At 45.8% G+C, this 15,213-nt stretch overlaps 1 protein-coding gene across 2 annotated transcripts; it reads right to left on the reverse strand.

Moving 5' to 3' along the window:
• Positions 1 to 9,748: 9,748 nt before the first annotated feature.
• Positions 9,749 to 14,699, reverse strand: il17rel (interleukin 17 receptor E-like). Of its 2 annotated transcripts, XM_037243719.1 has the most exons (18): positions 14,467 to 14,699; positions 13,990 to 14,017; positions 13,724 to 13,873; positions 13,545 to 13,651; positions 13,366 to 13,480; positions 13,260 to 13,304; positions 13,052 to 13,191; positions 12,921 to 12,992; positions 12,798 to 12,852; positions 12,564 to 12,727; positions 12,117 to 12,161; positions 11,890 to 11,944; positions 11,029 to 11,165; positions 10,904 to 10,957; positions 10,776 to 10,836; positions 10,601 to 10,708; positions 10,485 to 10,536; positions 9,749 to 10,404 (listed from the first exon to the last, which is right to left on the reverse strand). In XM_037243719.1, exons 1-18 carry the CDS (start codon positions 14,569 to 14,571, stop codon positions 10,362 to 10,364), a joined length of 1,536 nt encoding a protein of 511 aa, XP_037099614.1. In that variant the 5' UTR covers positions 14,572 to 14,699; the 3' UTR covers positions 9,749 to 10,361. The 2 variants fall into 2 exon arrangements, with proteins under 2 accessions (XP_037099614.1, XP_037099615.1); XM_037243720.1 differs by lacking the exon at positions 9,749 to 10,404 and having other exon boundaries at positions 10,498 to 10,536; positions 10,780 to 10,836; positions 14,467 to 14,690.
• Between the last annotated feature and the right edge of the window lie 514 nt (positions 14,700 to 15,213).

Below are 15,213 nucleotides of genomic sequence, written 5' to 3' on the forward strand. Positions count from 1 at the left end.
CAGAAGAAAATGTACACATAAGATCCAGAGCGAGCTAGAGAGAGAGAGAGAGAGATCATTTGAGGAGACGGAAGCTGGGAAAAAAAAAAAAAGTCGAGTGGATATATGTGCACGCAGCTGGGCGGAGGAGGAAGAAGATAGACAGCACTGCTGCAGTGGCAAAGACATGTCCCTCGTGCAAAACACACACACCAAAATCGACGTGGCACATCAGCGCCGAGAGTCGCGGCAGACGCACCTGCACGCGCACACGCTGTCACGCTTCGCCGCTAGATTTCACACGACTGATATTTATCACTTGGAGAGACGCGAATAAATGCATATATTAGGTCACATGATGCAATGAATTTAGCAGAGCATGGCGGCTAACAAAGGAAAAAAAATGCTAACTGATATTTGTCACGCAAATAAATAGACGGATATTAGGTCACATGATACCATGACTTTAGCGTAGCGTGGCAGCGACAAAGGCTAGCAAAACATGCTAACATTAGCATGGATGTAATCCCAAACCGGTCTAATCAAATGTTACAATTTGGCCTGCAAATGTAGGTGACTCTGATAAGGTTTTAACCTTTGACCCTGACAGACTCAAAGTCAACAAGCGAGCCGGTGACACGACAGCTAACGTCGCCCTGTTAGCTCAGTGGCACGATCTGAGTTTTATGTCCATATAAGGGCGTCTTAATCCCACCCCCACCCCCGGTCTAAAAAACCCAAGTCCCGTCAGTTAAGACCATGATCCATCCATACGGGCTGGCGCTAAGCTCAGCACGATGCTAGCCGTAGCGTAGCGTGACTGAGGCGCATTACGCCAGTCGGCCCCCGTCGAGTGCGAGGCAACTTGCGTGTCCGGCCTGGGTGTGCGTTTGGATGTAAGTGTAATTACATGCGCTTGGCTCGCAAAAAAAGCTGTGGGCATGCGGCGGGTGGGAATGGTCGCATGATCGCGTGCACACTTTTGGCGCATCCATCTGTGTGCCTACGACCGCTAGTCAGGCAGCCAGATGAGCGGCCATCGTTGCTCTTCCTCCTGCCGAGGCTGTGAAACCAAGAGATAACCGATACCACGTATGAAAATAGAAATGTGTGAGAAATTTGAGCTCGATGTGTGGCTTGATGTAAAAAAAAAATATTTTAGCGCCTCCCTGTGGCAAATTGCGATACTTATGCAGCACCAATTAACTCATTCACTGCCAGCCCAGGATTTAGCCGTCAATGGCAGTGAAGGAGTGTCGATTGAGCGTGTGAAAAATTTCAAGTCGGCCTGACGGGTTTTTGTGGGGTTTAAACGGAAAAATCGACGCATTAAGGACTTTTTGGGTCGAGCATTTTAATCAGGACGCTGAGAACTGTCAGACTTCTTTCAAGTCCGTTAGATCTGTACAACTTCAGATAAAAAAGACTGCCTCCAGTGTCTTAACACGGTCAATTCGAAGGTTTTTTTTTTGTGGATTAAGATCGACTGCATGTGAAATTACAAGTCGATGCCTAACCTCGCCGAAGACATTGCCGCCATTTTGCTCCGAGCAACACAGAGAGGTGAGAGGTCACGGAAGGGTGTTTTTGTTTGTGCGGCCAATCTGCTTAATCCACTGTGACATTTAAAATTTGCAGAGAGGGAGGTCGAGACGGAGGAAGCGTTCCATAAATGTATCGATTCCGTGAATGGCAAAGTGTAAACACAAAGGCGCCGTTGCATAATGCATGAGAGGATCATGTGTGTGTGTTTACATGGATGAAACTAACCTGGCGGCGACGGGGCGGATCTGATATTTCGGTTTGCGCAGATTTGAGACTTTTGATGCACGATTAGCGCAGAGAGCTAGCGGACGTGGATGTTCGAGCGGCACGCTTCTCGACACTCCGCTATCAATCAAGTCTTCCCGGAAGGAAGGGAATGTGCTTGCGTTTGTGCTTCTGTCAATCAGCCAGCTAGATGGCCGTTCCATCCGTCCGTCCGTCCAGCAAAAGCCGATCGAGTTGTGTGTCAAATGTGACGGTGCCTTTAAAATTGACCCGTGAGCACTCCCCCCCCCCCAACTGGAGGTTTGCCCGCCTGCCATCGGAGCGCTCCAACTGGCGCCAAGTTCCACACTCGCCTCGCATGACTGCCAGCCTACGCCATCCCCCCCCACCCGCCTCCCCCTACGGTTTCTGCTTATTTAAAAATCCTTTTCAGCAATTGTACTTGGCACTTTGTGTGCTGAGTGAGACGTGCGCAGCCTGAAAAAAGAAACGCTCGACTCTGTTATTTCGTGGGTGTCGAAAAAAAAACAAATTTGACGTGTCTTTGAAAAAGAAGATGAAGACCTGTCGTTGATGTGTTTCTTAAATATGAGTCTTGAGAAAGATGGTATTGAGGTCACGTTCTCTTGAAAAAAACCCCCATTAAATATTAATATTAAAATGATTAAAATAGATAAATAAATATTTTAATGAATAATTATCTTAAATAAATAAATGTTCCTAAATTGTGGCAAAAGAAAAATGACGTGGGAGGATGGTTGCCACGGGGCAAGGTCATGCCAAGCATCACAAAACAGCACTGGCGAGAAAAATTAAGCAGGATTAAAAAAATATATATCACCAAAGTCCAGTAAAAGCAACATTCCAGCCAAGAATATGACATTAATACGAAAAAGAAGGGCAAACGCTGCATTCTGGTGTCATATTGTTCCAAAAAAAAATAAAAATATGGGAATCTTTCCACCAGCAGGAGTCAAACCACTGGAATGTGAGGGTTGGCTCCCCTGCCTCATTGCCGTCATTTTTTTCCTCCATAACAACAATAAACGATCACATTTACAATTTCCATCCTCTGATGGCCGCCTCGGTCTTGCCTTCTCCTTGAGCTCATGTTTTGCTCTCTCCGCCTACTCGGAGGTAAATATTTCTTTAAGCCCCGTCACATCAGTCCGTTTCCCAGGACAAGCACCTGCTTTCCCCTCCCGATTTATTTGTTATGAATTCCACTATTATGGACGTCTCATCTTCGCTATTTGTCTCCTGCTTGCAGTCAGCAGCTGACACGCCACGGGATGTGTGTGTGTGTGCGAGAAAATGAAGAAATGTGAGCATGTCGATGCTCATGAGGAGAATCAGGTGACGGGGCGCCGTCAGACCAAAACAATAACACAGCAGCTTGCACGTGTGCACACACACACAGCTGTCAAAAGTCAACCCCCCCCCGCCCTTAGGTTTTAACCTTTCTGATCACATGCCCTAAAAAAAAAAAAATTTCTACAATGGTTCGATGCGACAATACAACAATAGAGTCAAGTTTGTATTTCCCTTTATTTGATCGGGCCCATACTGCTGGAGAGAGCTTCGAGAATTGCCCCCGCCGCTAATCGGATTAGGAAGGACAAATCAGTACCGGGGAGGCCCGGATTGACTGAAGCCTACAGATGGCTCCTTTTGTTTCAGCGGGGAAAGGTACGAGGCCAAGTATACAAAGGGACAAATGTGATCTCGGTAAAAAAGTGGACGAAAATAAAAAAAATGTAAAAAAAAAAGCTTTGATTTGACTGTTAGCTCTTAAAAAAAAAGAAATCAGTCTGCTCCCTTGCCGAACTGCAAAACAGATGTAGTCACCGTGACCTGGAGAAACCTTTTTAAGAGCTTCTCATCCATTTTTATCTAGTTAAATCCACTCCCAATGAAACTTGGGGAGGGAGGGGGGGGGGGGTAATGAGACGGTTGGGGTCGGCGGAGGAGAGCGCTGAGAATCATTTGCATTTGTCCCGGCGTGACCCGAGGGTAGCGAGGCGGAAGAAAATGGAAGGCTTGAAAAGGGAAGACGAAGCAATCGATGGCGAATCGTTTTTCCATCGTTTCAAAAAAGATCGTCATTTTGGATGATGAGCGATTTTTGAGGCACTTGCCGTTTAGATTAGCGCAGATATGTGTCACGCCGTGCCCTAAATAATAAGAAGCCGAGCGTCGCTTGGATTTGTATAGTAATGCTTTTGGCTCCCGGCCAAGGTAGGCCCTGCTGTTGACACACACACACACGCACACACACATCCCACAGCTTTAGACTGCGGAAAATAGGGATGCCCTTTACTCATTTGGATGGAAAAAGAAATACGATTCAATTAGCAGCTCAGCCCAAACTCACCATTGTAAACAGTGTGTGCGCACGCGGGTGTGTGTGTTTGTGTACGCGTGTGCTCGGAGAGCTCGTGAATAGGCCCATAGAGCGACTAACCACAGGTCGGCCATTACACCTAGTTACAGTCACCGCCGGATCGACAAGGAGACAGACAGTCTGCGACACTGACAGAACGCCACTGTGCGGGAGTTCCGAGCGCGCGCCGACGATTAGCGACGGGGTCCCCCCCCGAAAAAATCCGACTTCTTCCCGGTCGCCCTTCTCAATGGCTTATTCTTAATCTAGAAGAGACGACGAGCTTGATTGATTCGGACTCGGTCGTTACACTTTTTTATGCTCGCCGTATTTCACGATTTACGTCCTCGTTTGGATGCGAGATGACGTGCCCCGGTGGGACCGCCACGGAAAGATCAGTCTTTCCAGAAAAGAATGTCCCGATACTTTTGTCCGGAACCGTTTCAATCGGAGTCGCTAAATCAAATAATGGGGTTAGTTAACACCTCGGATTAATCAAAGCACCCTCCTGAGTGTTTATGAGCAAAATATGGCGGCCCATGAATGCTTCTTTGTGATCGTCCCGCCCTCATTTGGCCAATATTGCTTCTCTGTCTATTGCTGTGTCTTTGGCCTTAAAAGGGAAGCCTATGCTCTATGTTGCCTGTTTGTGAACCCCGCTGGAACAGCTGAGCATTTAGAATGGTTTGTTTATGTCTGAAAAAGGGCTTTCCACACTAGGCCACTGTGGAGGAGCCGAGACGTCGTTCTGGACTGGAGAGCTTCGGATTTCTAACTCTAATCTTGACCTTTCCGTATTTCTCCAACCCGTTCGTCTCGTCTTGATGAATTAATGGGTACGGAATGATCATCTCTGTCGAAACCAATTTCAACTTGCTATGTAATCTGAATCGGATCCTGACTGCACTGATTTAAATAAGAGCTGACGACTCTTCTTTAGAACTCCTTAATGATCGACTGTCGGGTACTTATATGTATCAGATCCAATTTAAGCCTCATTTGCAATGTATACGCGCTAATCCAGATTTGACGAACCATTTTCGATAAAAAAAAAAAAACTGAAAAATGTACGGAAAAGTTTTTTACATATTGACCCAATCATTCATTTCTCAACCGGTTCAAATACGCTAATTCAAAATATTCGGATCACATCTTGGATATTGGAAAACTGCAAATGAATCATTCAATCAAATCCACGGCAAGTGACTTCGGCGTCAGTTTTTCAGCATTCCCACGCAATTTACAGAAACGATTCACTCGTATTCTTCTAATCATCGGCCGCTGGAACGAGAGGGAGGAAAAAGCAAGGGACGGGGCGGTGGAAAAGACGGCTCGGGCTCCAAGGGGGAAGATAGAAGGCTTATTATTGGTCGCCGGGAAGCCTGGAAAGTCTGCCTTCCAGGAAAAAAAAAAAAACATTGGTGGAAGCCGCCTGTGGCTTTCCACGCACGTGCGCACCCGCCTGCCCGTGTGGCATATTTAACAGCACGCCAACTGCGTGTGTTTTGATTGACAGGTGTCAGGATACCTTGCACCTCTCTGCACCATCTCTAATGGAGGAGCAGAAGCGCAAGGGGGAAGAAAGATGGAGTGGTCCTCAGTGACAGACACATGTGGAGGGGGTAGGGGGGGGTTCTGTCGTTAATTGCCCCCTACTCCATAACCCGCTGAGCGGAGGGAGGGGGGTGAAAGAGTGGAGGAGGGGTGGCGCTGTCTGCCATCTGCTCTGATTCCTGACCCCCCCCTCCCTCCTGTAAGCAACCTCTCCTCCTTGCACATCCACTTCTCCCGCCATTTTCCCTCCTCCTTGTTTCTTCCAGCGTCAAAAAAAAAAACTGTGTGCATATAATGTACGCCTGATTCAGATTTGAATTTGATTTGCTGTGCAAATGCGCCGATCCAGCTAAAACTTAAATATTAATAATAAAAATAATAAAAAGGTGGCATCACGACAACCTCCCCGAAGGAGAAAGTCTTGTGACAATAACGTCTGAGTATATCTTTGCTGACAGCTTGCATGCTTCTCCCTTCCTGACCTCTCCGACCTTTCAACCCTCCGCCCCCGGGGCTCGCTGGGGCATTGTGCATCCGCAAACATTTGAGCAGAAAACGCAAGCGCAGCATTCTAAAAGGTGACCTGGGTTAGCCTTCCAATTCCACGCCGCCAGCGCCCCAAAACGGGAAGCTCCATCAATGGCGTGGCATTAATGGGCCACGGGATGATGTTCCACATTGTGCACATACCTATCGCACGCACGCACATAAGCGATTATCAAGCAAAGCCCAACAAGTGGGGAGCTTATCGGCCTGGCACTCGCCCCTCCCCTCCTCTTCCGTCCCCATTGCTCTCTGCTTAGCGCCCAGTGGGAGGGGGGTGGGGGGTTCACCCCCCCGCTGCAAAACACAGCTTCTGCATTACGCCGTTTACTCATTTAGCAAAGACAGAAGAAATTGAGCCATCTTGAAAGATGTCTGGTTGCTGGGTTTGTGCACAGGAAGGGGGGGGGGGGGGGCAGCCCCACCCATGAGGCTGTGTGTAAATATTTTTCTAACAGTATTTGCAATGACTTTGGGGTATTAAAAGTGACATTTGGAATCCCTCTTGGTTTCATTGTCTCTGGGCAACAATGTTTGTGCTGAGTTGGCTCCCACTTGTATTCCCACTCGTGCTTTTGCTATTGTTGTGTGGACGCCGCTCGGCTCCACCTGCCAGTGTCTCAAACACACACACACACAGAGGAGTGTGGGACCGTCGCAGCTGGCCGATCGGCACGTGTCCTGACCTCAGCGGCCGAAACGGCAAGGGTCACAGGTTGTGTGTGTGTGTGTGTGTAGGGGGGGGTTTAATTATGTCCGTGTACTCACGTGGCTCTTAAAGTGACAACAAACACAAGCAGGGATGATAGGAAGGGTGCCGGCAGCGGGCTCGGCGTGTGCCGGGGTCAGCGAGGGTGAAAGGTCGACGCGGCGGACAAAAGGGCCGGCTGCTGCGGTCCTTTTTGGCTCTTCACGAGTATTATATTGCCCAGCGACTCCGGCATTTACGGACGGCGGCCATTTTTAAAAGCAGGAAAAGGTTACAGTTGTATGTGTATAGAAAGTGAGAGATTATATTATTTATTTTTTATTATTGTTTTCTGTACTTTCTACTTTTTACTTTGTCCATCAGTGCAGCACTAATAGTCATTCTTTGCAGATGATAAAGAATATGAACACGGTTTCATGGCAAGCCATAGTGATGCAACAACGCAGATGCTATTTAGCATTAGCATTAAGCTAGCGGCAGGGTTACGACTAATGTGGAAATGAGTAGAGGAGTATCCTTTGGATGCAAGTGGTGCTTTGCTGACATTTACAGAGTCGCTTAATGAAATCGACGGCCGGTTGAGATGTCAATCACAAAACGTAGCACCAGACAGTGGTTGCTAGGCTACGCCACCTCACGTCGTCATTGCTGAGAGGTCAGTCATGTCAACCCCACTTGACGCAGATATTAGCCAGTCTCCATTACAAAGAGTGCCAGTAAAATCTAACAGCCGGCCACCCACCCGCCAAGTGGAAAATCCAAATACGGTAATCCTCCGACAGTACGCGTTGCAGAGCAAAAAAGGAGACGGCTGACGGATAGCGCGAAGATGGGAGTTCCACGGAAAAGGCCACGTTCGCCAGCCGGGGGAGGCGTGAGCTCATCGGCCCGTGCAACTCCGCGCCGGTTCTCCCTCCCGAAACTCGGAAACTCCTCCTGTCTCGGCCTTCTATTATCCCAAGGCGACACACAATGTCACACACTCATCCCACTGTTCTGCTTATTGATGACTCAAGCTTTCCGTTTTTCTTTCCGGATACACAGTCAACGCCGAGCCGCTCCGGCACCTCTGGGCCTAATGGACTGATTTGGACTATTTACAGCTGTGCTCCGTTTCTACAATGACTCACAAAGGAACAAAGGGGCCTCTGTGTGAGGGAGCTTCTCCGTTTCTTGTCAACAGGACCTACCCGAGTGCGCTAAACTTTTTCTTCGAAAGCCCTCCCTACCTTGATTAACTTCCCCCAGGGCCTCCAATTTCATGTCTTGAAATACACAACGCGTGGGAATGTTCACACAACTCTAAATTAGCATTGATGATAGCATTAGCATTGATTCAGAGGAAAGTTATCAAGGGTAAAAAAACAGAAGCATTGCGCAACAGCATGTTAGCTGTAATGCTAATGTCAACACCTTGAGTGGTGTGTCATGGCTGGTCCACCCATCAGGGTCGCCATGGCGATTATTAAAAATGTGCTGGTCCATTTATAACTGCCAACAGGAGCAGCTTGAACTGTAATGCTAGCACCGACGCTAGCGCTAACACCTGGCTGGTCCACCAATGTTATAAACTACTACAAGTAGGCAAGGGAGTTCAAAACGTGTAAAGTCAAACTGAAACGGTATTATGCAAATTGAAGGTTATATACCGCTCCCCGTATTTTCTCTTTCACCCTTGAACCTTTCACCTAGTCCCCTCGTGTTCCTCCTGTCTTTCCGTGCATACCTGAGGCTATGAGTGCCTCCTCAGTGTGTTTGACATCAAATTTCCACTCGGCGCGGTTCTAAAAGGCCTGTTTGTTTAACGCAAAGCCCGGACGCGAGCCCCGCTCGCCGATGAACTCGCCCGGGGAACAACACCCTGTCGGAATGTCTGGAATTCTCCACAACAAGGATTAGCTCATCCCTGTCTGTTGTCTCTGGCTTGTGTGTTTGTCATTCTTTCCCCCCGCGTGGGCTTACATGGACCAACTGATGGACTCGCACACAAAAGGCCAACCTGAAGGCCTGAAATGCCGGAGCGGCACACAACCTCTTACATTACCCCGCAAAAAAACAACCTCTGGACACCGTTACCTGGCTTTTTGATTTATTTTTTGCTGAGTGGGTCATTATTTGGATCTGAGGAGCCGTCATTTTCAGCCATTAGCAACATCAGAGACAAGATCGTGCCGCATGTTCCAAAATACAAGAATAAGGAGTCTCTTTATAAGCGTACGTCGACACAAAGCACAATAGGTACTATTTACACAGATGTCCGGACATTATTGGACTAAAAGATGAATCCTTTGAAGGCCCAAAATCGAGCTGTCCATCACTAGAAGTACAAATATCCACTTTGATATAATCAAGATGCAAATAGAGAAAACATGACGTTTGATAATAAATAATGGGAATAAAATAGGACAAAACCTGCTTTCATCACTGTAATTGTTCCACTAGGTCACCCATGTTGGCGCAACTGAGTTAGAGCAATAGTTGGGCAACATTGCCCCCTTGTGGACAATATTATATAGCATCAACAGTAAAAGATTATCTAAAACGAATAAAAAGAACACTCAATGAATAGATTGTATCGTAAATTCATATATCGGTCCACACATACAATAATTTTAATTATTAATATTGTTCGTTTTTGCTTTGTCACCTTGAACAGGAACAAGATTTCTTCAAGAGGACTATGACCATTATGTGATGGAGTTGTGAGCGAGCATGGAAATCCCACTTGACAAAATAACACTGGTAATTCCCCTTCAATGAAAACTGACAGGAACTATAAGTGGCATTTAATAGGGAAGTGTCACATACTGTTTTACGGAAACTCTTTTGACATTTATTACGGGTTACAAAAGACCTACCTTGTTTCTGTTGAGTCCGAGAGCAGCAGGAACGACAACGTTTCTAAGTAATCCCAAGTGTGCAGGCCGCATATTCTCTCATTTGAAGTACAGTTGTATTCTCAGTATTTATTTGATATAAAAAGTCTACACACCCCTGTTCTGAGACAATTCACAAGGAGGCAGGTGGGTCCCGACTCCCATTTCTCTTAGTTATAAGAGGGGGTGCACACTTATGCTACTACATCACTGTTGGTTATTTTGACTTTTCTTTAATGGACTTGTGCATGCTGATTTATCTTTGTTACTTTTTATAGAACAATAACATGGCATGACTGACGTGCAGACTTTGAACGGGAAGATCCAACTCATGACGCAAACATATCAACAAGTGGAGTGACACGTGCACACGTTGAGAAACAAGTGAGAGTTCAAAACAGATTGACGGGAACTCGGACTTAAAAAATATCATTGGGACATTTTAACGAGTTCATAAAGAGTGTTTACTTACACGCCGGGAACGCTGGCTCACTGGCTTGTTTGGATCCGTGGAAGAAAGCAAATAGTTTGACCTTTTTCTTGTCTTTTATTCATTTTCACATAGAAAGTCACATTCAGAAGTGTAGAATCTGCCAAAAAATAAATAAATAAAATTGACTTAGTGACAGGAAAAAGGTGATTGAGGTGGTGGTGGGGGGGGGTGACTTACTTGTTGTGTTTTCCAACGCACTTCATCTTTGTTTCCTTTCTCCTTCGATCAACTAAGAAGAGAAAATATACTCAGCGGTCTGCACATCAAGTCCGCCAGCGCGGTTTGAACTTTACCTGCGATCGTCAAAAGAAACGCCAAGGCGACCACGCTGATCGTGGCGAGGCCAAGACCAAGTGAGACGACGTCCCAGCCGGCTTGTGTTCCGAGAGTTGACCCTTGACCTGTGAAGAAAATAAGACAATCGCACAAATGGCCATCACGGGGGGGGCAAAAACAAAAAATCCTTACTGACGTGCTGGGTGGGGCAGTGAAGGACGGTGGCGGCGTAATTCACATCAGTCCTCCTCACCTATGCCAACACAAAACATAAGTCAACTCTTCTCTTGAGCGACCGAGTATTTATTCGAGCAACTCACAAGAACACAATCGTGGACGTCTGTCAGGTTCAAGCTGACGGATGAGCGCTCCCCCTGATGAAGACAAATACGGTCGCCACGGTTACTTGCGGACGTGACGGAGCGAGGCGCGCTTCGCGACCTACCACTTGCACGGTCACGCCGGTCCCAGTTGCGTGACACACGGTCGAGTCTTGAGAGGGCCTACACGCGTCGATGGAGAAAGTGGCGTTGATGCGTGATGTCAGAGTTGACCCTTGTTGCGCCAAGGTCACGTCCCACACTGCAAATAAAAAGTCATTTTGTTTTTTTAACCACGTTAAAGTTCCTCTACTTACTTCCTTTGCATTGAAATGCCACAAGCTGACCTCAAAGCACGACATGAAGGTCAACAACTCACTTCCATATAGTTTCTTGGCACAAGTAACCCACAAAATGGCGCCAAAGCAACAAAACCGTATATAAGTCACCAAACAGTATTGTGCATATTTTATTATTAGAACACTAAATAATTGTTCAAACATGTAAATAATACATTAATAGTATAAATAACATACAGAAAAGTTTGTATAAATATTGAAAATATACGTGTAACAAGAAGCACTGGACAGGCTAACGAGTTAGCGGAAAGAAGCTAATTCGCGATCGTGCTAACACGATTAAACGGACCTCTAAAGGAATGTAAACGAACATTTGGAGCAATAATACATTGTCCTATAGGTTAGACACATGTTATTGTTCATTTTTTATGTTAGGAGACCCACTTACATTGTCAATAACTGCTATACCAATGTAACCGGCATGATGTATGTACACGAAGGTGAAACAGGAAGTAGTATCGCCTGAAAACGGCCTTCAAAATAAAGCATCCTACCTCAACTCAAAGCACGCTGAAAATCTTTGGCAACAACAAATCTAGTTTATTATAATGTGTACTTGCTTGAAGGGCATTTTTACAAACACCTACTAAATATGAAGAGTTTTAAATGGTTTTTTAAAAGTAGTACCTTGGAGACTCTTGACAAAAGGACACCTGATCCAAGACTGGTTCCCTGCAGTGAACTAAAAAATAAAAAAATAAATATTAAAAACCTTTTTTTTTTTTATATTTCATATTTTTTTCTGTATTTATACTTATTGTATTTGTTTATTTACTCATTTAGATGGATTTAAGAATGCCCCCATTACATTTTAGGTCAAAATGTCCCCCCCCCCCATAATAAAGAGTTGTTACCTTCATGCACAGTTGAGGGTGAGGGTCCACTTTTGCAAATGTTATCTGAAAAGCAACAATATTTATATTGCTTGTGAGCCAAACAACATTCCATGCTAAAAAAAAAAAAAAAAAAAAAGCACTCCAGCAGCTTCATGCGTCATTGCACTGGCGTTTTGTTTGACTTGAACCACGAATGATTTCCGTAGCAATTCCACCTTAAGAATGTTTACAACTTGAATGTCAGCAGACTCGCATGCTTGGGTTAAACACACACGTCAGAAATTACGTGTCACTTAATAAATAGATTCACACCTCTTGTTTTCCCATTGATAATGATCGAAACTGAGTCATACTAACCACATCATGACTCAGCTGAATAGTAATGAGCAAGCTCTGAGTCATCATCAACTTCCAATGAATGACTGAATGACGAAGCGTTGACAACTCATCTTTTTTTTGTTTTACCATTTCTCTGCTGATATCGCGCCAGACGCTCTCCTGATCAGAACAGCCGTCTTCCTCCCGCCTCTGGCACAGCGTCACCCGAGCCGAAAGCGGACAGGCAGGTTCCCACGACAGCGCCTCCTCCAGCGGGTCGAAACGAATCCCGTGCCACATCTCCTCCAAGGCTGCGAGGACCCGCGGAGAATATTAGCAATCAAGGTTACAAAATAAAAATCACGCGACAAAAAGACTCACCGTCTTTGAAAGGGCAGACCTGAACTCTGGGGGCGTCCATCACGGCCGGCCAACCCTGCGGATAATCGGAAACATATAATCGGCGTTCATCGACGCACGTGGAAACTCCGCCGGAGGTTTTACCTCAATGCACAGGCACGGCAACGGTCTGGAGAAAGACAGAACCACGCTCTTGTCGGGCTCTTCTTTCTTGATCTGGGAGACAGATACGATTAAGTTGGAGTTCAGATTCCGATTCTTGTCCGAGGCCTTACCATAGCGTTGGCGCCGGTGCCGACGCAGATGAAATCCTTCCGGCAGAGTCGCACGTGGTAGTCGTGACCCTGCAGGGCCTCGGTGACCCCGACGCGTACTTCCTTCCGATCCAGGTCGACGTCGTGCCAGAGCCGACCAGCTGACGGATAGCTAGTTAGTTTCAGGTAGGGGGGGGGGGGCAGAGGTGACATTTTGAGGGGTACTCACTGGTGCATTCTGGAATGTTTCTTCTCAGATCTTTCCATGAGCAGTCTGGAGTCAGAAAAAAAATAATGAAACAGGTTTCACAGATAAGACATGAAATTCGGAGTACCTGGAGCCACGTAAGTCCCAGTCTGGGTTATCCCACAGTAGCTCGGGAACGTAGTGACGGTGACTCTCACTTTCTGCCGCGGAGAAACGTCAATGCAGTCGTTCTCCACCTCCACCTAGCAAGATAAATCGGATTATTTTAACAAATGGTAACAGTGCCGAGGTTCAGGGTCACGGTACCTCCATCCCTGCCATTTTCCGCCTGGACACTTTTGAGATGCTGATGCTTCGGCACTTTTGCGGCTTTCCCGGCGTCTCGGAGCAAATGGAAAAGCCCTGGATGGACTCTGGAGGTTGAAAGAAGCTGACGGTTGATACCAAGTACCGATACCGCTAGGACTTTATTTATTGGGACGTACTGGCAAGGTGTGCAGTTGTTTTGATCCGAAGGCGCAAGGAACATTTCTGGCTCGCCTCGCACATCATGACAGTGGAAAAGCTGAGGTTGCGGAAAACAGCGGTCACGTCAAGTCCGTCAGTAGGCTTCCGGCAAGGAGGAGGAACAAAATCTGTAAAATAAAAAACAAAAAAAACAATCACTTTTCACCAGGTAACTTCCTCCATCATCACATGTCGTTCCTGTTTAACCGGACAGGAGACCACTTCGGATTGAGTCGGCACTCACAAGCTGGCTTGGACTTGCATTGGAGGCCCTGTGAGGAGAAAAGTCACAAATAAAATTGAAATACAATTTTAAAATAAATATAAAAAATAAATACCAAATAATTAACAAATAAATAAATACATAGATAAATACATACATAAATAAATACATAAAACCTTACATAAATAAATCGTCAAAGGACACCTCTGTAATAAAAATAATAATAATATAGTGCTGAATAAATCATTTCATTCACTTTAAGTTTCTATGTAGTGTTACAAAAAATATTTCAACTCCACTGTTTGTTTACCTGTATTTTCATGATAGAAAATAAAAATAGAAAGTCAATTAAATGTTTGTCTAGTCGGTTCACTGAGGTACCAGAAGATTCTGTCAAAATATTCAACTTTAAATGTGAGTCAGCAATTATAAATATAAAGTGAAACCCCCTGGATTATTTTGAGGGGTGTAAAACAATCAAGAAGGAAGCAGACGTACCTGAGAACACTTGGTACCACATGCCGTTATCCTTTCCACTCCCAGGTTTGGTCCAGCACCTCCAAACCCAAAATGGCACATCAGCAAAGCAGCCCACAGGATCATCTTTGGACTTGCTCAGTCACGGCTCCCACTCTTATTTGACTGATGTGCTTGTGATGTCAGAGTCTCCCAGTGGTGGTGTGATGGTGCCAGGGAATTGGTGATAATTGGTTATATCATAGTGGGCGGAGCTTCCTCCCACATTCTAAAAACATGCAAGCTCAGCTGATTGTACTCCAAATTACCCGATGGTGTGGTTGTTTGTGTGTAATGTGATTGGGTGGTCCAAAGTCAACTGGATTGGCTCCAGCACGCCCGCGACCCTCGTGAGGAGAAGCCTTTCAGACAGTGGATGGATGGATTGATGGGGGCGGAGCTTGATGACTCTGGAAAACCAAGGGGATTCTATTATTAGCAACAGACAGGGAAATTAGGTCATCAATGTGTATTTACAACAAAACAATCTAAAGTGTGTTTCACACAAACACAAAAAACGTTTGACTTGAGCAACAGTAAAACAAAAAAAAGCACTGGGAACGTTTTCAGGAAACGCGATAAAAGGAAATACACAAAGTAGAACACAAACCATGATGTACATTACTGGAAATCACATGGGATTAGTTTTTTCCTCCCTGGAGATTTTTATCTTTTCTTGATTCATCGCTGGCATTATTTCCTTTAACTGATATCGAGTGCGGATAAATA

This window comes from Syngnathus acus, chromosome 23, assembly GCF_901709675.1.
Source record: "Syngnathus acus chromosome 23, fSynAcu1.2, whole genome shotgun sequence".
Classification (NCBI taxonomy): domain Eukaryota; kingdom Metazoa; phylum Chordata; class Actinopteri; order Syngnathiformes; family Syngnathidae; genus Syngnathus; species Syngnathus acus.